A 23,960-nucleotide genomic window follows, 5' to 3' on the forward strand; every position below is an offset into this window, starting at 1 on the left:
GGAGCAGTGGAGAACCAGAAAGAGGAAGAGGCCCCCAGGGATGGCTGAGGTGCGCCCGTTAGGTCGTCACGGGTGCCCTCTTGTGGCCACAGCCGGCACAGCTCAGCGGCACAGTTTGTGGGTGGAGATTCTGAGTTCTCCACCAAGACCCTCCTAGCCTCCAACTCCAGCAGCAAATGGGGCTCTGAAAAGACTGAATAATGCACCCTTCCCACACCAGACTTCAGCTTTGTCCCTGTGAAACATGCCGTCGATGTTTATCCGCAGTTCCTTGTACACTTCAGAAGCAACCAGCATCCCCTGAAGTCATGTTAAAAAGCGAGTTCCTAGTTTCCCCACCCGAAGATTCTGACCCAGTAGCTGTGAGCAGGGCCAGGGAAGCTACATTTCTCACCAACTTCCAGAGGATGGAGCGTTCCCGGTCTCGAAACCACACTTTGAGTGCTGCAGGCTCAGAATACTTCCTGGGAGGTGCATACAGACCAAACCACAAATAAGAAGTAACTCGGCTTGAGGGACATGGAGGTCAGGGGATGAGCATGGTTTTTGTGGGGAACACGGGATGGGGAACAGGCTCAGACAGCATGCCTGGTGATAAAGAGTAAGAATTTGTTTCTAGACCCTGTGTGCAAAGAAGCAGCAACTCAATGTGACCATTCCAGGAAAGCAGCCAGATGTGCCAAAAACATCACCCGAGGTGTCTGCATCCTTTCTCTGATGGCGTTGAGTTCGCTGGAACTGCAGCTGAAGCGTAAGTAACGTGGTTTCTTAGCTGGAGAGTGATGGTGCACGTGGGGGTAGGAAGGGGGTGTCAGTGAGGGTGGAAATGCCTTCCTGGTTTTTGGGATGAGCAGGCCATAAGATTCTGTGAGAACTAGAATCCTGATGCCTGGAATAGGTTGCAAGTGTCCTGAGAGAGGCCTGCAACGCCCACGGAGGTCACTCTCACCTTGTAAGGTCAGGGGCTGGTGAACTTGGGGCATCCTGCCAATCGCCAGTGAGTTCCCCACCATTCTGAGGGCAGATACCCACATGCACTCCAAAGGGAGTGTCCACACTCGCTCTTACATGAGCAGTGGTTTAGGGTCCTGGGCACTAGCTCTGTCCTCACTGTGCAAAAGGGACGGGGATCCCCACACCCAGATGTGAGACCACGGGTGTGCAGACACCATGGACCCTTACAAGTGTGTATTTTCTAGTTGAATCCCCAGTGGCCTGGGATGGCCTCCCTTCCCAGGTGGAGAGAGACGGGAATATCAAGACATAGTCAGGTGAAGAGAAGTACATGTGGGCTCCAGGCTGCGGAGCCCCGAAGACGTCAGCATGTTGCTGAGGCTGGAGTGAAACCGGAGGGCCCGGAGGGAGTGGCTGGCCAGCCCACAGCCGCAGCTCACAGCTCTCTGATGGGCTCTCCCCAGGTCTCAGGTCTGAGAGGCTTTCTCTCCTGAGACCCCTTTTAAGAGTTCTGTCTCACTCAGCTTCTTCCTGGGCACTCGTTGGCCTGTCTCTCTCTGGGGCCACCGGGACTTGTGCGGTGCCCTGTTTGTGTTGCTGGCACTGGCACCGAACACCCATGTGGTCTCATAGGAAGGTCCCAGTAACTCCTCACTGAAATGCACCTGCTTATCCAGAAACGAGGTCCTGTATTTCTGGACTCGTTCCTTTGAATGATTAGAGAATGCTGGCAATGACCAGGACCAAGCCACTGGCCCTTTTCTGTGAAGCTGAAGGTGAGGTGGCGGACCAGGGGAAGCCCAGTGACTCTTCGGGACACAGGACACTCTCCCCAGCTCCCGCAGACCCTGCAGCTGAGTGCTCTCCCAAGGGTCTGAGTCCTGTCCCTCACTGCCCGGCCTACTCAGCCACATGCTCTAAAGGTCCTGTGCGACCTTGCTCACTGTCTCTTTCAAGCTGGGCCAGGCTCAGTGGGGCCTGCCAGTTTCCGGATCGCCTGCTGGGCTTCGGGATCACATCCTCAGGACACTCCCTGTTCTCCCTGCTTGGCATTTCCCAAGGAGACTCCCCAGACAAGCCAGCATTCTGGGGGGTTTCCGTGTGCTGGAAAACAAGGCGGCATCCAGGAGATCAAAGGAAGACAGCAGGGGCAGGGAGGAGCCCCGGACTCAGAGCACAGTGGCCCAGTGAGTACTGTCACAGCAGTCATCAAAGGGGCAATTCTGGGCATGGGGGCAGGGGCGGGGGCGGCTGCCAGGGAATTCCAGGGCCCTCTCCGCTCCTCCCTCCCCTCCTCCAGTTTTTCCACCTGGGGGGTTCTTCTTAGCTGTCTTCAGCTGACTTTGAGTTTTGATAATCTAACGAATTAATCTCATAGAGACTATGGCAAACTTAAACTGAGAAAGAGAAATTACAATTGAATTAAAAATGACAAAAGGGGAAATAAAAATACAAACATTACCACTAAATATATGAGGCCTAAATCAGGGGTGGCTCATACCACGTGCAAATCGGAAGGCCCCTGGGCTGTTTCTCCTCCCTCCTGTGGGTCCAGCTGGTCCCTCACCCTGACTGGGTCGGGGGTGCTGCCCTGGGCCTGGGAGCTTTGCTCTGAAGAGGAAGTGCTGCCTCAGTCACCCTCAGCAGTCCTCCTGTTCGCTGGCCTCTGCGGACACACCTGCCTTCCCTCCTCAGTGGGCGTTTGCTAAGCTTCTGCTGTGCTCCCAACGGAATCCTCTCCCATCCAACGCAGCCCAGTGTTTTCTTTCCTAAGTACTTTAGTTTTCAAAAAACTTTAAGTTAATTTAAATTTAAAAGAGTGCAAAAATGTCATAATACCACTTCTTTTTTATTTTTAAAAATTTCTGTAGACATGGAGTCTCACTATGTTTCCCAAGCTGGTCTCGAACTGGCCTCAAGTGATCCTCCTGCCTCAGCCTACAATTCCACTTTTACTAAGTGAAATGTAGGTTTCAACATCATAGAAACTCCAAATACCAGTGGCTTAAGTAAACTGGTGTTGCTTTCTCTTTCATGATGCTGACAATGGCTAGAATTCTTACAAGCCTCACTGCCTCCTTGACTCCAGGACCTTGTCCTGATGGACTGTAGTTAATTAAGTCCTTCCTGATTTAACTGGGAATGGTGAAATAGGGTGGAGTTTGTAGGGTCAGGTGCTTGTGATGATAACTAACAGACTGTGGTTAATTGAAGCATTCCCTACTGACTAGATTTTACACTGGGTTGATTCCATTCGTTTCCTCTTAAATTGGGGTTGCAACGGGCACCTTTGTCCCACTTTTCATGTGCACCTGTGTGAGAGCTTCTCTAGGGTAGGCCACAAAGAAAATTGCAGACGTATGAGATAGTCTCCTTTCAGCTTTATTAGGGACTGCTGTGCTGATGATTTCCTTTTCTTTTTTCTTTTTTGAGACGAGGGGGTGGGGGGTCTCACTATGTTGCTTAGGCTGGTCTTGAACTCCTGGGCTCAAGTGATCCTCTCGCCTCCGCCTCCCAAAGTGCTAGGATTACAGGCACGAGCCACCACGTGCGGCCTGATTCCTTTCACCATATAGATTTTTCTTAAAAATTGAAGACAGTTTAATGTATCAATGTTTTGTTTAGGGTATGTGCTTTTGTATTTTTCAGTTTAACAATCCTTTCCTATGCTCTTCTGTGTTCTCTTTCACCATGTTCTTTCTTTTACTTTTCACACTTAGGTGTGCGATCCAACCGGAGGCTGAGTGTGTGTGGTGTGAGGTCAGAATCCCAGGGTCGATCCTCTCCCCCACCGCCTAGGTGCACAGCTGGCTTTTCCAGCATTGACGATGGAGCAGCTCATTCTCCACCCTCTGATTCCAACAGCATTTCTATCATAGTCTCTTTCCCCCAAAAGGCTGGCTGCCTTTGAGTCTCTTTTCTATTGGACTGGCTGTATGAAGGAGGCACAGGCCTGAGCTAAGAAAGTCATTGTTTGATCTCGGCCAGGAAAGGAAGAAAAATTATTGAGCACATCCCAGGCCTAGGCACACTTCCTGGGCCCTGCCTGCTAGAATAGATGGGTCTGTTCCCTGGTTCTAGCCCCTGACTCTGTGCCACAGCCTCCCATCCTCGGGCTGCTGCTCTCTGCTAAGATCCTCTCTTTGGGCATATGGTCTGAGTTTGGATCCCAGCTTTTCAGAAAAGCTTCATGTATTGGCCGTGATTATTGATGCTACTGTTATCACAAGCACCTCACCCTGCAAGCTCACCCTCTTCCTTCATTCTTTGGAAACATGAGATTGGTTCTTGCAGGCAGCTTTTCTTCCTAGGAAGCTGAAATTACCTTTTTGATGCAGACAAGCACTTGTCCTGAAGAGTAAGGGGAGGAACCAGATGTCTATCACTGAGAGGCGGGAGTGCAGAACTGCAGACAGGATAAGTGGGTAGATCTTGACTGATTGCAAGGAAATAGTACCATTATTGGCTCTAATTGTAGAGGCTGGAGTCTTTAGATGACTTGTATGGTTTACAGACTCCACGGAAGGAGGCAAAGCAGTAGCTGAGGAGGTCTTTGGAATTGGGCACACATGAGTTCAGGTCTCATTTGCACCTTTTGCTAGTTGCATTTCCTGGGGGCACAATTCTACTTCATGTGAGCTTCTGTTTCCACAACAGTGCAGTTGAACTCATGTGGTATCTCCTTCACTGAGCTGTCATGAAGATGAATGGGGAGATGTATGGAAGGCACTGGCGGGAGGCCCAGCAGGACCAGGCCCTCCAGAGACAGTGTTTGTGCTGCTCATTCTCATCACCAGTTCTGGGGGGAGCATCCCTCACAAGCCAGGCTTGTTGATAACAACCTTCTCAGCAGGCAAATGGCAGAGAAGCTGCGGAGGGACCCAAATGTCCAAGCTCCCACCAGGGGTAGGCAGGCAAAAAAGAGGAGCAGACGATTCCATGGCTCGTCAGCAATTACCAGGCTGTCTGGGACAGTGTCGACAAGGCACAGAAAAGGAATTGCATTTTACTGTTTGGCTTTGAGTTTAGACTTTTGGTCCAAGTCAGGTTGGGGTCAGAACTCAAGAGAGTTTCTTCTGGAGAATTAAATATAATGATTGTCTCTTCGAAAGGCTCTGACAACCAGACTCACTTTCCCAAGCTTCATTTGAAAGTGTTGAGATGCTTGGGTTCACGTCCTTGTGTTCTGCCTTGCAGCTGGGAAACCTGGTGCACGTCAGCATTCCGAAGCCCCCTTTCCTCACCTATGGTTTTGGATCAAGTTTAGCTGAGAGATCGTATACAGTGACATTGTGTGACCTCTTACAGTACGATTTGACTGTTTGCTGTTAGAAGACCCACTATCCCCCGTCCTCATTCTAAAGTCAAAACAGCCTCTGGGCTCCTCTTTTTCTCTATTGGGAGCAAGTTTTATTTTAACATAAAGTCAGGGATATGCGCCAAAGGTAATCATCAGCTGAGATCCTCAAAACCTTTCATTCCAACCACTCTAATTTCTGTCACAATGGCCCCTTGTCACTGTGAGCCTTTCTGTAGAGGGTATGTGGGGCTGTCCTGCCTCTGACCACTTCATACACACTGATCACAGTGTTCTCAATACTTTTCATTTTGACACTTGGACAATGTTTACCTCTACTTCTTTGAAAACATTCTCTTTAGACTTGGCCAATTTGACAAACGTGTTCTTTCTGCCTTCTTTAGTGGTTGTCCAGGCATGGACAACAGCGGCTTTCTCCTGGAACTGATTCCATTCAGGGTCCTTTTGGATCTCTTGCAATAGTTTTCCTTTGATTCAGCCAAATTTTCCACTTCTTCAATAAGTGTTATTTAGAGATCAACCTCAAATCTCCAACATTGGCACTTATTTTGAAACCTTAAGCAGTTCAACCCATGTGAGAGATAATACTTCCTTTTGGGGGACAAAAACCGATTCAGTCTATTTTCCACTGTCTTTACTTTTCCAGACACATCAGTGATTCTTGACACATTAATATCTACCTTAAGCCTCACCACAATCTATGTAATTTTAGGCTAAGGAATTAGATTTGGGATATGTTTCTCCAACATCCACATACAGTGGTTCAAGACAAAAGATAACCTATATCAATATTTAAATCTAAATGCCTAATATTGGAGGTGGGGTTATATGTGGATGGGTCAATTGCCATCTTCCACATCACAGGCCGGACACATATTCTGTGAAAAGGCAAGTGCAGTTATTGGTGGGTAAGCCTACAGTCTAGAGAAGGTGTGAGGTAAGACGCCAGGAGAACTAGAACATAGCAACCTGCTCCTGAGAACTGAAACAGAAGCTTGGAGCAGATGGAGACTTGGATTTTTGTCTTAAGCTCATCTGCAATTTCTATCATGTGCAGACAGTACTTTGATAATAATAAAATAATGTTTCTTTTTTATTTTAGCTTTGAATTCAGAGTCTTTCACACCCAAAAGGGTGATATGGGTTGGGGGCCAGGGGTAGGAGGATTGGGTAGGGTGAGAGGACTTGCTCCTTAGGGGTGCTCCACCACGGACACTCAGATGAGAAGTGGATGGGAGGAGAGGAAAGCTCCCAAAAAATCCAGTGGGTCATGTGGGAAGTAATTTGTGGCACTTGTTTTTAGGTTTACCAGATTAAATGGTCTAAGATAATCATGGGGGATATTTCATCCACTGCCACACATTTCAAGAGCTTAAGGCTAGAGTATTTGAAGTCAAATTCTAGGCTGTAGAATGTGCCTGCAGGGCTCCCCAGCCTGTACCCCATCTCTGTGTTCCCCGCTCTGTTTCAGGATATTTTTCTACAGGGCTTGCACATTCTCATGAGATTGTAAGATCGCTTAGAAAAACTGAATTCAGAGCAATGCTTACTCACCCTGGTTTGCGTACACACACACATACACCCCAAAAAAGCAAAACATAAGCCACAAAGACTCCTTGGTGGAACTTCAGAGCACTAGACTCAGCCCTGGGTCAGGTGCGCTCTGCCCCAGAGCCTTTTATGTTTTACTGTGTACTTAGAAGGGTATCAGAGTCCTGGAAGTGCGGCTGGTCTCCATGTTGGCTTGGGTCCTGGAAGAGACGGCCAAAGGCTATTTGCCAACAGAGAGACCATAGAACCCTACAGGACTCAAGCTTAAATCCTCCAACTACAAATTTTAAATTATTAATACTTCCAATGGACTTGTTTGTGTTTCCTTGCGAGAACCAACAATACTCAAATCTGGCTGCCCGTCTAAGCCACTTGGGGAGCTTAATCTGTAGATGTTCATATGAATTCTGAAGCCTTACCTGATGAATTCAATGCCTGCAATGAGACCTGGGAACCAGATCTTGAACAGCCATGGCGCCTTCTGCAGGCCAGCCTTCGGTAACCACTGGGGGTTGATCCAAAGGTCTTTCTGAGCTCTCCTGACCCAGGATCCTCTGATTCAATGAATGCACCCCTAGCAGGGCAACAAACTGCATGCCCACCTGCCCATCAGTGCATCCTGCCTGCACCTCGCCTCTCCCAAGCTGTGGTTGCTTCTGAGAACTGAAAGCACTCCTCTCATTAGAAGAGCCCAGCACCGGCCCTGCCTCTCACTGGGACTCCTTTGGATCCCAGCTCAGCAGGATCCTGCAGGAAGAGAGTAGGGTCTGTTGCCTGGGGGTAAATCTGTGCTCCAAACCCTGATGGTTTCCACTAGAAGGCCCTGCCTGTTCCAATCTTGGTGACGGGTAATGACCTTGCCCTTCAGGGAATTGTTTCTGGCATAAAATGAGACTTCCGTGCCTGTGACTACTGAAAAGGATGTGACAGATGCAAGAAATACTCCGAAGGAAAAAGTAACTTAGCTTAATGTAAAGGGTTTTTCGGTGGTAAAATATACATAATAAAAAGCTTACCATTTTAACGATTTTTAAGTTTATACTTCAGTGGCATTAAGTACATTCACATTGTTGAGCTGCCATCACCAGCATCCATCTAAAGAGCATTTTCATCTTCCCAAACTGAAGCTCTGTCTCATTAAACAATGACTACCATTATCCTTACCCCCAGCCCCTGGAAACCACCATTCTACTTTCTGTCACTATGAATTTGACTATTCGAGTTACCTCATATACATGAAATCAGTGTTGTTTTTTTTTTGTGACTGGCATATTTCACTTAGCATAATGTCTTCAAGGTCCATTAATGTTGCAGCAAATGTCAGGAGATCCTTCCTTTATAAGGCTGAATAATATTCTGTTGTATGTGTATAGTACATTCTGTAAATCCACTCATCATCCATCAATAAACTCTTGGGTTGGTTCCACCTTGGCTGTGGACATGGATGTGCAAATATTATGTTTGAATCCCTGCTTTCACTTCTTTTGGGTATATATCCAGAAGTAGAATTTGAATCAAATGGTAATTCTATTTTTATTTTTGTTATACTTTAACTTCTAGGGTACATGTGCACAACATTCAGATTTGTTACATATGTATACATGTGCCATGTTGGTTTGCTGCACCCATCAAGTCGATATTTACATTAGGTATTTCTCCTAATATTATCCCTCCCCCACTCCCCCACCCTCTGACAGACCCCCGTGTGTGATGTTCCCCTCCGTGTCCATGTGTTCTCATTGTTCAACTCCCACCTATGAGTGAGAACAGACGGTGTTTGGTTTTCTGTCCTTGGGATAGTTTGCTGAGAATAATGGTTGCCAGCTTCATCCATGTCCCTACAAAGGACATGAACTCATCCATTTTTATGGCTGCATAGTATTCCATGGTGTATGTTTGCCACATTTCCTTAATCCAGTCTATCATTGGTGGACATTTGAGTTGGTTCCAAGTCTTTGCTATTGTGAATAGTGCCACAATAAACATATGTGTCCATGTGCCTTTAAAGTAGCATGATTTATAATCCTTTGGGTATGTACCCAGTAATGGGATCACTGGGTCAAATGGTATTTCTAGTTCTGGATCCTTGAGGAGTTACCACACTGTCTTCCACAATGGTTGAACTGATTTACACCCCCACCAATAGTGTAAAAGTATTCCTATTTATCCACATCCTCTCCAGCATCTCTTGTTTCTTTTTTCATGATTGCCATTCTAACTGGTGTGAGATGGTATCTCATTATGGTTTTGATTTGCCTTTCTCTGATGAGCAGTGAGGATGAGCATTTTCTCATGTGTCTGTTGGATGCATAAATGTCTTCTTTTGAGAAGTGTCTGTTCATATCCTTTGCCCACTTTTTGATAGAGTTCTGTGTTTTTTTCTTGTAAATTTGTTTATGTTCTTTGTAGATTCTGGACATTAGCCCTTTGTCAGATGGGTAGATTGCAAGACTTTTCTCCCATTCTGTAGGTTGCCTGTTCACTCTGATGATAGTTGTTTTTTTTTTTTTTTTTTTTTGGTTGTTTGTTTGTTTGTTTGTTTGTTTGCTGTGCAGAAGCTCTTTAGTTTAATTAGATCTCATTTGTCTATTTTGGGTTTTGTTGCCATTGCTTTTGGTGTTTTAGTCATGAAGTCTTTGCCCATGACTATGTCCTGAATGATATTGCTTAGGTTTTCTTCTAGGATTTTGATTGTTTTAGGTCTTACATTTAAGTCTTTAATCCATCTTGAGTTAATTTTTGTATAAGGTGTAAGGAAGGGATCCAGTTTCAGCTTTCTACATATGGCTAGCCAGTTTTCCCAGCAACATTTATTAAATAGGGAATCCTTTCCCCATTGTTTAGTTTTGTCAGGTTTGTCAAAGATCAGATGGCTGTAGATGTGTGGTGTTATTTTCTGAGGCCTCTGTTCTGTTCCCTTGGTCTATATATCTGTTTTGATACCAGTACCATACTGTTTTGGATACTGTAGCCTTGTAGTATAGTTTGACAACAGGTAAATACAATGCCTCCAGCTTTGTTCTGCTGGCTTAGGATTGTCTTGGCAATGCGGGCCCTTTTTTGGTTCCATATGAACTTTAAAATAGTTTTTTCCAATTCTGTGAAGAAAGTCATTGGTAGCTTGATGGGGATGGCATTGAATCTATAAATTGCCTTGGGCACTATGGCCATTTTCACGATATTGATTCTTCCTACCCACGAGCGTGGAATGTTCTTTCATTTGTTTGTGTCCTCTTTTATTTCATTGAGCAGTGGTTTGTAGTTCTCCCTGAAGAGGTCCTTCAAATCCCTTGTAAGTTGGATTCCTAGGTATTTTATTCTTTTTGTAGCAATTGTGAATGGGCAGTCACTCATGATTTTGCTCTCTGTTTGTCTGTTATTGGTGTATAGGAATGCTTGTGATTTTTGCACATTGACTTTGTATCCTGAGACTTTGCTGAAGTTGCTTATCAGCTTAAGGAGATTTTGGGCTGAGATGATGGGGTTTTCTAAATATACCATCATGTCATCTGCAAACGGGGCAATTTGATTTCCTCATTTCCTAATTGAATACCCTTTATTTCTTTCTCTTGCCTGATTGCCCTGGCCAGAACTTCCAACACTATGTTGAATAGGAGTGGAGAGAGAAGGCATCCTTGTCTTGTGCCAGTTTTCAAAGGGAATGCTTCCAATTTTTGCCCATTCAGTGTGATACTGGCTGTGGGTTTGTCATAAATAGCTCTTATTATTTTGAGATATGTTCCATCAATACCGAATTTATTGAGAGTTTTTAGCATGAAGGGCTATTGAATTTTGTTGAAGGCCTTTTCTGCATCTATTGAGATAATTATGTGGTTTTTGTCTTTTGTTCTGTTTATGTGATGGATTATGTTTATTTGCGTACATTGAACCAGCCTTGCATCCCAGGGATGAAGCCAACCTAATTGTGGTGGAAAACTTTTTTGATGTGCTGCTGGATTTGGCTTGCCAGTATTTTATTGAGGATTTTTGCATCGATGTTCGTCAGGCATATTGGTCTAAAATTCTCTTTTTTTGCTGTGTCTCTGCCAGGCTTTGGTATCAGGATGATGCTGGACTCATAAAATGAGTGAGGGAGGAGTCGCTTTTTTTCTATTCATTGGAATAGTTTCAGAAGGAATGGTACCAGCTCCTCTTTGTACCTCTGGTAGAATTCAGCTGTGAATCTGTCTTGTCCTGGACTTTTTTTGGTTGGTAGGCTATTAATTATAGCCTCAATTTCAGAGCCTGTTATTGGTCTACTCAGGGATTCAACATCTTCCTGGTTTAGTCTTGGGAGGGTGTATGTGTCCAGGAATTTATTCATTTCTTCTAGATTTTCGAGTTGATTTGCGTAGAGGTGTTTGTAGTATTCTCTGGTAGTAGTTTGTATTTTTGTGGGATCGGTGGTGACAATCCTTTACCATTTTTTACTGCATCTATTTGATTTTCTCTCTTTTCTTCTTTATTAGTCTTGCCAGTAGTCTAACAGTTTTGGTGATCTTTTCAAAAAAACCAGCTCCTAGATTCATTGATTTTTTGAAGGGTTTTTTGTGTCTCTATCTTCTTCAGTTCTGCTCTGATCTTAGTTATTTCTTGCTTTCTGCTACCTTTTTGAATTTGTTCGCTTTTGTACTTTTGCGAATTTGTTCGCGGATGCCCCTCCCCCAGCGAGGCTGCTCCCTTGCAGTTCAATCTTGGACTGCTATGCCAGCAGTGAGCAAGGCTCCGTGGCATGGGACCCACTGAGCCAGGCACGGGATATTATCTCTGGGTGTGCCATTTGCTAAGACCATTGGAAAAGTGCAGTATTTGGGTCACAGTGTCCCAATTTTCCAAGTACAGTCTGTCACAGCTTCCCTTGGCTAGGAAAGGGAAATCCCCCAACCTCTTGTGTTTCCCAGGTGAGGCTATGCCCTGCCCTGCTTCAGCTTGCCCTCCCTGCACTGCACCCACTGTCCAACCAGTCCCAATGAGATGAACCAGGTACCTTAGCTGGAAATGCAAAAATCACCTGTCTTCTGTGTTGATCACGCTGGGAGCTGCAGACAGGTGCTGTTCCTATTCAGCCATTTTGGAATGGCCACCCATATTTAGAACTTTCAAAGGCAACCTGGAAAGGGTGGTTTCACCAGATCCCATGATGAATGAGAAGGGGCAAGTTAAACACAGCTCCTGACTCCTAGCTTCAGTACCTTCCTCTGGGATACCTCATCTCTATCCAGATATTAGGGGAAGACTAATTTTACTCAAACAACAGTCTTTTAAAAATACATTTTCTGAAATCGGACTGCTCCAACCCACGTCTGCCTCCTGGATTCCATGCAGGGAATGGAGGTGGACACAAGAAGCCCCACAATGCACCAGGCCTAGCTCCCTAACTCTGTGAGGCCCCGCCCACTCTGACTCTGAGCTTGGCCATGTGACCTGCTTTGGACAGTGAGACTTAAGAAGGTGGGAGTCTGACTGGGGCCAGGTCACACCTGGGCGCTGGGCTCCTAGAATGATCTTAGAACTAGTCTTCATGTAAAAGTATCCTCGCACCTTCTTTTAAGATGAAAGACCACCTGGAAAGAAATGCCCACTGTTGCAACTGAGCACATTTCCAGCCTACCCCACCTGAATGCAGCCCCTTAGTGAACCCAACAAGACTAGCGGAAGAGCCGCAGATAGCTCCAGAGTCATGAGAATCCACACATCATGTTGCTTTCAGCCAGGAAGATTTGGGGTGGCTTCTGATGCAGCAACAGGTAACTGGTGTGTACAGGATGCTCTGAACAACCCTCCGAGCAGAGGCCCACAGTCCACCCTATGTGGGGTCCAGAAAGGGGGAAATTCCTCCTCCATAGACTGTGGTTTCTGCTGGTGTCTGCAACAGCCATGGGACATGTGGAGCCCAGCCCTATCTTTCTGAATACAGCCTACATTTCATGCTCTCCATCTGCCTTCTCACCAGTTTCCATCCTCTTTTCATAGCACTAGAACTATCAAACCCATCAAGCTGCCCCCAGAGGAACAGCCTTTCAAAAGATCTTAAATAGGTCTGGGACCATGTGCACTCGGGATTGCAAAGAAATTTGCAGAGGCAGAACAGTCCAAACTCTCACCCCAAAGGCCAAGCCAGAGCTCACCTGCCTGCAGGATGCACCAGGGAGGGCAGGGACAGGTAGGGAGAAGTTTAGATGCCAAGTACTCTTCTGAGTTTCAATTTAAGGACACTTGGAAGCCATGGAGGGCTGTGAGCCAAGGATCACAATCTGATTTGTGGCAGTGAGTAGAACAGCACAGGAGTGGAGGCATAGAGTACAGTGAAGATTCCTCAAAGTTTGGACAGTCACAAGAGAGCCATGAGCGTTCTCATAGCTGTGGCAGTGTGGAGGAAACACTGGAAATATAGGTAACAGAATGTCACAGGACTTCAGTTTTTATTGGTTAGTGAACAATGAGAAATAAGCAGGAAACACGATGGATGGATACATAGATGGATAGATTAAATAAATCTGATAGGTAAATAGATAGATTCCATTTGTAAACCAAGAGTATCTGAGACAGGTCTCCATCAATTTAGAATGTTTATTTTTCCAAGGTTAAGGACACTCCCATGACACAGCCTCAGGAAGCCCTGATTACATGCATCCAAGGTGTTCGGGTTACAGCTTGTTTTATACATTTTAGATAGTCATGAGACATCAATCAGCATATATTAGATATACATTGGTTCGGTCTGGAAAGGCAGGAGAACTGGAAGTTGGGAGGGGGCATCCAGGTCATAGGTAGATAAAAGACAAATGGTTTCATTCTTTTGAGTTTCTGATTAACCTTTAACTGAATAAGTGATTTACAATATTTAGTGAAACAACAGGGCAAAGGAAGCAATCAGATAATGCATTTATCTCACGATCTCATGTGAGCAGAGGGATGACTTTGAGTTCTGTCCGTCCTTTCTCCACAAGGAATTTCCTTGTGGGCAAATTGTGAGGGAGGATGTAGTTTTTAAATCTTTGTAGCTACCTTATTTGGGAATAGAATGAGAGTCAGGTTTGCCCGATGCAGTTCCCAACTTGACTTTTCCTTTTGGCTAAATGATTTAGGGGTCCTGAGATTTATTTTCCTTTTACACCTAGATAGCCAGATTACTTAGGAGGTTAGATTAATTGGCAGATTGATAGCTAGAAATATAGATATGCCAGGCACTGGAGCAAGCTCTTCACAAGCATTTCATTAGATTTCCCTGGCACCCCTATGAGTCAGTGTGGTACATTATTGGGGCATATTAGATTATTCTTCTAAATACTCACTCCCTGTCCTCTACCCTCCGTGGCAGAGTGTACTTCTCAACCACTTCCCTTGGGGCTGGCCGTGTGACTTGCTTTAGCCAAGGGAGAGTTGCAGGTGTGAAGTAACCAGAAGCTTGAAATACTTTCGTGCAATTCAGCTTGCCTTCTTGTGCACTGCTCTTGGCATATGAGAATATGAAAAATGTCAGCCGTTGGTCCCTGGAGAAGGATGACAGATGTGGACCAGAGCCAGCCCAGACAATCCCATCCCAGGTCAGTGACTCCCAACTGGACTGCAGATGTGAGCAAAATAACTGGTCGATGCCATAGGCCAATGAGGTCATGCAGCACCTTACTACACAGCCCATTGTCATAATAACTCATGGATACTGGGAATCATGGTATTCCTGTTTTTAAAATGGCAAGACTGAAGCACTGGGAGATTTAATAACTTGCTGGTGGTCACAACTACATCTCTGGGCAGAACCATGGAGAATAGTGTGGCTATTAACTAAACTGCGGATACACGATGGGAGGCAGGGGTGTGGGCCAAAATGATTGTAACACTGGACATGCTGAATTGTTGGAGCCTGCAGGATGTCCAGTGATGACATTATGGGCAAGAGGATGTGCAGCTTCACTGCTTGAAGCCTGAGCTTGGTAGAGATGATTCGAGACTATTGCAATAGGTGTAAAGACTCTCACAATGAGATGGAGAATGAGCTGAACTCTCAATAAAAGGTGAAGTGGGATTTACAGACAAGGATCAGGGTGGTGGGGTTAATAGATGGGAATTACTAAGCAGAGACAACAAAGGTAGGAGTTTCTGGATAAACTGACCTAACAATATTGTTGCTAAAGGCAGGACAAAGCCTTAGACATCAAAGTTAAGGAATGAAGAACTTGATCAGATGTTGAGAGTGATCAGATAACAAGGGTGGGAGGATTCTTTCTAAACTGACTTAGCAGGATTCTTTCCTAAAACTGGGCAATGCAGCCCTCGCAAGAACAGGAGGTAGGGGCTGGGGGACTAGGGTTGAGGACTAGGGGAGATGAAGGCTCAGAGGAGCCTAACTAAGTTTTGGTCAAGGTGAGTCTTGTCGCTGGATCCAGCTCCTCTGTGACAAGAGGAGAGAGCAGGCAGGGTCACAGGAAGGGCAGGGCTGTCCTGATGGCCTCTGGCCCCAGCTCCAGCACTCAGTGATTGAGTTTAGCAGGATTCCAAGCAGGAACAGGAACCACTCTCCACCGTCACTGCACTTTGCTAAAGGAATTGATGTTTAAGGTTACACAAACAGTGACAGGGAAGTGCCAACAGTGACCCAAACAGGATAAGAAAATCTGACCACTCAGCGATGTCAAGGAGATTACTCACCTCCTCAGAGTCATCTGTTTTCCTCGGGTCCAGGCCCCTGCAGGCTGCAGCCCAGGGAGTCAGACGGATCCCTGCCTGCAGCAGCCAGCCGCCCGAGATCCCGGAGGCCGCCTCTACTCCCCTCCACTCCTATGTAGTTCTTCAGTCACTGAATCTGCACTGACAAATACTCTTTTTGAAAAATAAATGTTAACTTGCATTCCAAAACTACGAATACTGTTCATCTACTGGTCCCTGAGAGGAAGGATTCTCTTTCTCTCCATGGAGTGCAAAACAATAGGACCTCAGGCACTGGGCTCTGCCCTGTCGCCTTTTCTTGCGGGAGCTACCAGCTGGCTTCCCCATGAGTATCACAGCTTCCTAATGATGTGGAAGAGCCAAATGTGTTACCGACATTGGCTCACAGTTTAGAACATCCATGTGTCCGCCATGTTTGAGGAGAGGGAGAAAAGAAGGAGCGATGGAGTGTGAACGAGACGAGCTTGACCCCAGAGAATTCCAGGCACTCCGTAAAGGGGGCTCCTGGGCTTCCCATTTGAGAAGCCACCAAATCCTGTGGCTGCTCAGTCACAGCTCCTACCATAGGCCAAAGTGTTAGTTGCTCAAAACCCAGATGTGCAGAATCTCAACTCTTGGCCAGCTTGTCCTCACCACTTGCACCTTTAGGTGATGCTTTCTGCGCTTGGTCATTTGTTTATTATAGTGTTGTTTAGTGTTCACTTATTACTGGTCATTTATTACAGAGAACCTCTGCCACTCACCTAATTTCTCATCCTGCTAATTCAGATGATCGGATCAGTAGTCACCCACGCAGCCTAGGGGAACACAGCTTTCTCTTTCGTCACGTGGCAGAAGGAAAACATGCCCCCTCCTGGGCAGCTGGACTCCTCCAGGTTACATGGGAGCTGGAGGCCCCAGGCTTGTTCCTCAGTCCATGGTTGCTATCTGGCCCCCTCCTAGTGTGTCCTTAAAACTGTGGACTATAGAAGTCAGGGAACAAAGTGTTCTGTCATTGTTTTGAGATGGGGGTTTCACTGTTTCACAGGCTGGAATGGAACTCCTGGACTCAAGGAATCTTCCTGACTCACCCTCCTAATTAGCTAGGATTACAGGTGCACCACCACACCTGGCTACTCCATCATTTTCAAACGTGTTGATACATCGCTGCTGAAGTCTGCTCATCTCTGCTGGTCTGAACTCTCAGACACTATGCTTTACAATGTAGCCTCTTTCTCCAGATGCACGACAGACACAACATTTGCCTACGGTCATCAAACATCTGGAGCAGCTGGCCAGCTACCCTAATCTGCCACTTCCTAGCACTCCTTACTGGACATCGCACTTGTACCTACTCCTAAGAGCAACCTACACTGGTATCTTTCCTACTGGGATTAGAGAGGTTGCTGCATCAGGACAGCTGACCCTCCAGGCAGTGCTGGCCAGTATCCTGACAGATGACCACTGGTGGTGTCATCACATATGGGGCACAGGTCAGCACTCTGGCCTCCCTCCCTCACACTCCACCCACCAGCACATTCTCGCTATTTGGGTTACCTGCATCTCCCTTCCACTGATTTAAAAAAAAAAAATACAGGATTCTTGACATTCAGCTTACCCTCTGCACAGCATGTCTTCCTGAGTATGGACTCCCAGCTCCCCCGAGAAAGTGGGAGCCACAGAGGAGAACTAACTCCTACCATTTGGAGATGACCATTCTGCTCACAAGCACCTGGCCAGGGGCTGCCCTCTCTTTCCCTCTCTGGGAATCTCTCCCCATGTCCTGTCTAACTAGGAGGCATATGTGCATCCCTGTTTGAAGACCTTCCCTCCCTCACCCAGCAGTAACCACCATCCCTGGGCCACCTGCTGTATCTGCTGGGCTGCATTGCTTTTCTGATGCTGGACTCACAGTGGAGTGAGATGGTCACTGGGCCTTGGGTAACAAGGTCCCCTGTCCTAATACTGAACACGAGCACCCAAGAGTAATACTGTTCCCGCTGTCGGGTTCCTGCTGATCCAGCCCCAACCATGGCTGAGCCCCAGGATCACAGCAGGTCTGGGCTGATTCTGGCCAACACTCACCTCGACCACTCCCAGGAGAGTCCTCTGGGTGCCCTGCAAAGGCCCAGCATTTCCTGGTGTTTCTGGCCAAGCTGCCACCTCACCATAAGGGCATTTGCCACAGGGTCACCTTCAGGCGTGGAGGGTGGGGTTGAGACAAAGGGAACAGCTGTCTGTTCAGAGCCTCCTTCCACCCTCCCCACTCCTGGAGTCACTTTCCAGCCCAGGCCCGCAGCATCCCGAGCTGGGGACTTTGTCACCCCACAGGGCACCCTGCTGATCAGGTCCTCTCAGTCTGGGGAGAAGGAGAACTCACAATCCTGGTAATGAAGTAACTCAGGGGCCCCTGGAAAGCCACGATGAGCAAAGGACGAAGACACACCCAGGCTCGCTCTATAGGACTCCATTCCTGGGAAGCTCAAGGACTGGTGACAAAGGAGTCTACAGGGCCGGATGGGGAATGCCAGGGGAGGGTGGGCATGAGGGTGAGCTGCAGAGGCGGGAGTATACCGTCTGGGGCAAGGCAGATGTCACAGGTCTGGACAAAGTGGTAACACAGGTATATGCATTTATGAAATCCTCCATGTGGAGCACATACTATTAGGCATTTTGTTGTATGTAAATTCTACCTCCTTCGAGGCAATTTTTAAAATATCAGGTGAGTCTTCCAAGCAGTGCGCAGATGAAAGGAGCCCGAAGCATGGCTCCCTAGGAGAGAAGCAAGAGAGGCCCGTGGACTCCCACATTCACCCTGCGCCTGCTGCTCCCTCTCCTAACACCCCCACTGCCTGCCAGGGGTCTCTGTGTGTACCTTCCACCCGGCCCCACCCACAGTTACCATGAGAATCCAGGTCGTTCCCTTCCCTGCTCACACCCCCTCCAGGAGCTTCCTTTTCCTGGAGCAGACATGCCCAACCCCACCTCAGGGCCTTTGCACTGGCTGTTCCCTGCTGCCTGGGGCTTCTCAACCTCTCCAGTCTCGTAGAGACCTCCCTGACCAGGGTCCACTGGTCTCTCTCTAGCCCCTGTAATATTTCACTTTCAACAAAGTGAGTATAACTCCCTGATCCTAATTGTTGATCATAACCTACCATCCCCTACACACACTGCGTAGGAATGGACTGTGCAGTTCCATAGCCACCAGCCACATGTGCCACCAGACACTTGAAATGGGGCCAGTCCAAAGTGACTCCTGGGCTAAGTGTAAAAAATACACAGGGAATTTCAAAGATTTACAAAACAAAACAAAACAAAAAAACCACATAAACTATCTCATTAATAATTGTTCCCATTAGCTGAAATAATCTTGTGGCTATATTAGGTTCAGTAAATATTTTAAAGATTACTTTCACCCATTTATTCTTATCTTTTAAAATGCATCTACGAGAAATTTTCAGTTGCTCCTGGGTTCATGTCACATCTCTGTTGGGCAGCAGCTCTGCAGCGTCACCTCTATGGCTCATCATCCAGGTTCCGTCTTCAACTCCTAGACCTCCTGGCACAGGGAGTAACTGGTGACAGGTTGGTTTACTGAATAATGAGTTATGAAAAGAGAACCCAGTGACCTTTTCCAAACAGGTTAATTCCCTTACATTTGGCAAAGAAATTCTCCATAGTAGGGTGTGGACAGGGTCTTCTGGAACCTTCTGAAATAACCTCCCTGCTCCAGAGATTCAGAGACTGTGACCAAGGGCTCCTGGATGCCCCCGATATCTGAAGACCCCGAAGGCCAAACCCTGTATTTTTCCCTTTTCTGAATAAACAGGAGGTCACATTGCTTTCATAGAGCAGTGTCAAAGGAGCAGTGTCACCTCTGTGGAGACGCCAGTGACTCAAGCTTGGGAGCACCAGGGGAAGAGAGACATGGCTCCGGGAGGCTATAGTGAGGACAGGAGTGGGGAGGAGGGAGATACGGAGGAGGAGGCCTGGGAGGGGCCGGGGGAACTTAGGCAGGGTGGGAGCTTGTGGTGGTGGGGGAGTGAAAAGAGAGATGGAGAAACAGGGGATGGGCAGAAAGAGGAGGAGGAGTCAGGGGCGTGGCATGGAGGGGGTGGGGCTGGGCTGCCAAAGCAGGATAAATGCACAGCTGCCTGCTGGTCTGGGCTCCCCACCTCAGGCTCTCACCCTCCTCTCCTGCAGCTCCAGCTCTGTGCTCTGCCTCTGAGGAGCCCATGGCCCAGCCCCTGTGCACCCTGCTGCTCCTGCTGGCCGCCCTGGCTGGGGCCCAGGCCTGGAGCCCCGAGGAGGAAGATAGGGTTATCCCAGGTGGCATCTATGACGCAGACCTCAATGATGAGCGGGTACAGCATGCCCTTCACTTCGCCATCAGCGAGTACAACAAGGCCACCGAAGATGAGTACTACAGACGCCCACTGCGGGTGCTGCGAGCCAGAGAGCAGGTGGGTGCTGCCACCGCCCGAGAGGTCCTGAGTTCCAGCCTGGTTTGTCATGCAACTCCCAAGAGCATTCCCAGCAAATCAACATTGACACATTCATGATCTAATGCTCAGACTCTTTCAGCTTTCCCTGACTCTCCCCTGATGGTCTTCATGCCCTAGGACGCTCCATGGCCATGCCCTGCAGCCACTGTCTGTCCCCTCAGCCTCCTTTAACCTGCAGGATCCGCTGTGTCTGTGACACGATCGTGCCATTTCCCAGGGTCCAGCAGATGTGGGTGGAGACTGTGCTGACTCTGGGTGGGCTTGATGCTGCTCAGGATGAGACCCAGGCCAGGAGACTTATCCTTTTCCCTGAGTCCTGTTGGCAGGGGCCACATGGGAACCTGGCTCCCTGTTCTGCAGAGCCCTGCTTCCCTCCCCAAGTCACGGCCCTGGGCACAACCCCTTAGGGCTAGCAGCCTTCACCCTCGGTTTCGATGGCCACCCCCTACAGCCCAGGGCAGCTGAGTCCCTGCTGGGGTGGAGCATGCCTGAGCCTGCCTCTACGAGCTGATGCAGAGTTAGACCTCAGCCAGATGAGGACACCAGTCACCCAACAGAGCATTGGATGGGGTCAGGTCAGGAGGGAGCTTCGAAGGGCTACTGGGCCCAGCTTGACGTGCATCCCATGGCAGAGCAGCAAATAGTGACACAGACTTTGGAGCTCCTCCATCTCCTCTTAGAAATTCAAAGGAATCCAGACCAGCCCCATTTCTCCTCCTGCAGCTGTCAGCTGGGGCCCTCACCCTGCACACAAGGTGCACTGCCTGGTGCGGTGGTCCCCGCTGGCCTGCACCTCCCTTTCAAGCATGACAATAACTTGGAGTGAAGCACAGGGTACTGCAGACCATCTGGCCCGGAAGCCTATTTTATATATGGATAAACTGATACTCGAGGGATCTCAGCAGTTCCTCCTGGTTCCAAGCGGCAATGTCTAGCACCCTGGTCTCAGAGTGCCTCATCCCAGGTTTCTCCACAGCTCTGCCACGTTGTGTCTGGGACAGACCCCGTGCAGGGAAAGGGTTCAGTTCTAGTCTGCAATTGTAAGACACGCAGGTGTGCTGCTGACTTTAGAAAAGTAGCTCGAATCTCACACCTAAAATGGTGGCATCCGGGAGGCCCCATTGAGCCAAAGCATCTCTGTGTGTGAAGCACCTCAGTTCCTACTATTAAATGAAGGAATAAATCTAGGTTAAATGGAGGGAATGAGAATTTCGGAAGTTAGCTGAAATGTTGTCATCAGATGACAGCCTTCCTAGAAAAGATTTAGTGTTCCTTTGCCCCTGAGCCCCAGGTAGCAGAATTCAATGAATGCTTTTACCCAGCACAGAGAAAACAATGTTTAAGAGCAGGCATGAGGCCCAGCACACTGCCGGCTGACAGGAAGAGGGGACTTGTGTGCCTTGTGGTGACATATGGGCAGCTCACCAAGCCCCAAGCAAGTCCAGTGACTCAGCCACAGTGAAGTGCTGTGCGTGCATGAAACTGATGGGGAGCGCTGTCCATGCGTCCTGTTTTCTCATGTGTGTAGGTCGTGGCCGGAATGAATTACTTCCTCGATGTAGAGTTGGGCCGAACCACATGTACCAAGTCCCAGCCCAACTTGGACACCTGTGCCTTCCATGAACAGCCAGAACTGCAGAAGGTACGTTCCTGATGTGGGTCCCAGGCCAGTCATGCACTACAGAGGAGTGCGTATGTGTCAGCCTCTGCCCTACCCATGTTTGGAGGGTGTGTTTGTGTGCAGGTGGGCGTGTGGGGAGCCATGTATGCATGGAAGTGTAAATGTTCACGTACTTGGGGGTGTGTGCATGCAGGTGTGCATGAGGAAAGGTGCACGTGTGTACACACATATGTCAGTGTGTGCAGGGAGGTTTAAGGGAGATGTGTGACCCTGTGTGGATGCGTGGGAGCAGTATGGGGGTTTGTACCTAGATCCATGAGGATGAGGGGTCCAAGTGAGTTTACATAGTTGCCTATGTGTGTGCAGATGGGGTGGTGAGGGAGGGGGGGTGATGTATTTGATTTGCTGGGAAGGCTTTAGCTTGGGCATGGTTAATGAGAGGTCAACTCTGCCTTCTTTGGGGTGTTGCCTGTCAAACAGGAAGAAGCAGCTGCTGGGCTGGGTGCTGGGCAGGGAGAAGGGGCTCTGTCTAATCCCAGCCTCAGGCACTTGCCCGCAGCCACAGCCACACTAAGCAGATTAGTGGGACCTAGAGGCCTGTTAGCTGCGTAGCCCTGGACCTGCCCCGCTCACCCAACACCAGCCTCTCCAAGGACCTGCTGGTTCTTGTGAAGTCTCCACTCAGGGGAGAGCCGCACTCCCCTTGTCACCCTTGCCCCGGCATCAGCTCTTGGAGGGGGAGTTGCCCTGCCCTGGGATCTTCCCTCTGGCCCCTCTTAGTGCTGGCCTGGATGCTGGAGGCGGAAGGAGCTGGGGGAAGCGAGTCGCCACCCCCTGCCCTGCACCCTTGGGGCTCCAGAGGCCTTGCACGGGCTGCTCCTCAAAGGGCTGTGCTGGGACAGAAACCCTGCAGGCTGGGGTGAGGGACCAATGCTACCTGGTGACTTGGAGCCTTGGGAGGGGCGATGGAACAGTCACTATTCATTCTAGTTCGGTGCTCTGGGACTCAGCAGGGGTGGGTGTGGGCCCAGTGTCTCACCTCCGTGTTCCTCACCCAGGCTCTGACATCTCATGCCTGGGCGTCTTCCCCTTTAACTGTAACCCACACTGATTGGCCCTCTCTCTTCCCTTTCACAGAAACAGTTGTGCTCTTTCCAGATCTATGAAGTTCCCTGGGAGGACAAAATGTCCCTGGTGAATTCCAGGTGTCAAGAAGCCTAGGGATCTGTGCCAGGCCAGTCACACCAACCGCCTCCTACTTCCACCCCCTGTAGTGCTCCCACCCTTGGACTGGTGGCCTCCACCCTGGCGGAGGTCTCCCCATGCGCCTGTGCCAGGAGAAAGACAGAGAAGGGAGCAGGAGGCCTTTGTTGCTCAGCAGGGGGCTCCGCCCTCCCTCCTTCCTTCTTGCTTCTTATAGCCCTGGTGTGCGGTGCACACACCCCCATCTCCTGCAATAAAACAGTAGCATCGGCTCCCTCTAAGTTCTTGGCTGTCTGGGGATGTGCACACAGGCAGGGTTTCTGCAGTTCCTTTATGAAGCCTCCTTGTCCTGCTGGTGCGGGATCAGAGGAGTACCTGGGAGCAGATGCAGCCACAGTAAGTCTGTTAGGGGAGCTGCTGCCACTTTCGGAGACCTGAGCTTCAGAACAGGGAGAGAGCAGCCAGGGACTGGGAACCCAGGCCTTCAGCTGCAGCAGCCCTTGGTGAGGGGACCAGGGAGACGAGGGGGCCCAGGCTGCTGGCCCGGGAAGCTGGGCTGCTGTGGTCTGAGCTCCTGGTCAGAGCAGGAGGAGGGGACTGGCTGTGTCCTCAGGCAGGGGCCAGGCCTCGGTGGAGCTTGCCAGGCCATAGATTCCATCTGTGCTTCCAGAGTTGAGCAGACTCCAGGGACTGAGCTGCTCTCATCAAATCCCCTAGACACTAACTAGATAGCAATGGATGTGTGGTTCCTTCCACAAGAGACTTTAGGCCCCTACATAGAAACAAACTCCAAAAGTGTGTGTGTGTGTGTGTGTGTGTGTGTGTGTGTGTGTGTGTATAATTGATTGGGAAAAATGCCAACCAGATGAAAGACGGGCGTATCACCCAGAGAAAGCAGTGCCTGCTGTCATCCATCCTGGGAGGGTGTGCCCCAGGCTGGGAGGTTGTGTCCTAGGCTAGGAAGCTGTGCCCTAGAAGAGTTTTACATGTTCACATCCAGCCGCCCTTTCTCTGGACTTGGATTTAAAACAAGTACTCAGGTCAGGCTTCTTTGCAGGGATGGAGAAGTTAAAACACGAATGGAAGTGACATGCAGTGGATACTTGTTGTTTTCAAAAAGGATGTTTTAATTAATGAATAACATCACCTTAGTGTCAAAACC

General features: G+C 48.6%; 1 protein-coding gene across 1 annotated transcript; it reads left to right on the forward strand.

Annotated features, from left to right (window-relative positions):
- Nucleotides 1-1,683: 1,683 nt before the first annotated feature.
- Nucleotides 1,684-23,068, forward strand: LOC105486753 (uncharacterized). Its single transcript, XM_011749801.3, has 4 exons — nt 1,684-2,141; nt 19,673-19,932; nt 21,503-21,616; nt 22,733-23,068. The coding sequence occupies exons 1-4, from the start codon at nt 1,688-1,690 to the stop codon at nt 22,814-22,816; spliced, it is 912 nt and encodes a 303-aa protein (XP_011748103.2). The 5' UTR covers nt 1,684-1,687; the 3' UTR covers nt 22,817-23,068.
- The last annotated feature ends 892 nt before the right edge of the window (nt 23,069-23,960 follow it).

The sequence above is a fragment of the Macaca nemestrina genome, chromosome 15, assembly GCF_043159975.1.
Source record: "Macaca nemestrina isolate mMacNem1 chromosome 15, mMacNem.hap1, whole genome shotgun sequence".
Classification (NCBI taxonomy): domain Eukaryota; kingdom Metazoa; phylum Chordata; class Mammalia; order Primates; family Cercopithecidae; genus Macaca; species Macaca nemestrina.

Bases quoted from the DNA above. Each gene is read 5' to 3' on its own strand.
- LOC105486753 (XM_011749801.3), top strand. From the start codon at position 1,688: ATGACCAGGACCAAGCCACTGGCCCTTTTCTGTGAAGCTGAAGGTGAG. The intron at 2,142-19,672 runs GTGAGTACTGTC...CCTCTCCTGCAG, and splicing joins ACTCAGAGCACAGTGGCCCA to CTCCAGCTCTGTGCTCTGCC. The intron at 19,933-21,502 runs GTGGGTGCTGCC...TCATGTGTGTAG, and splicing joins TGCTGCGAGCCAGAGAGCAG to GTCGTGGCCGGAATGAATTA.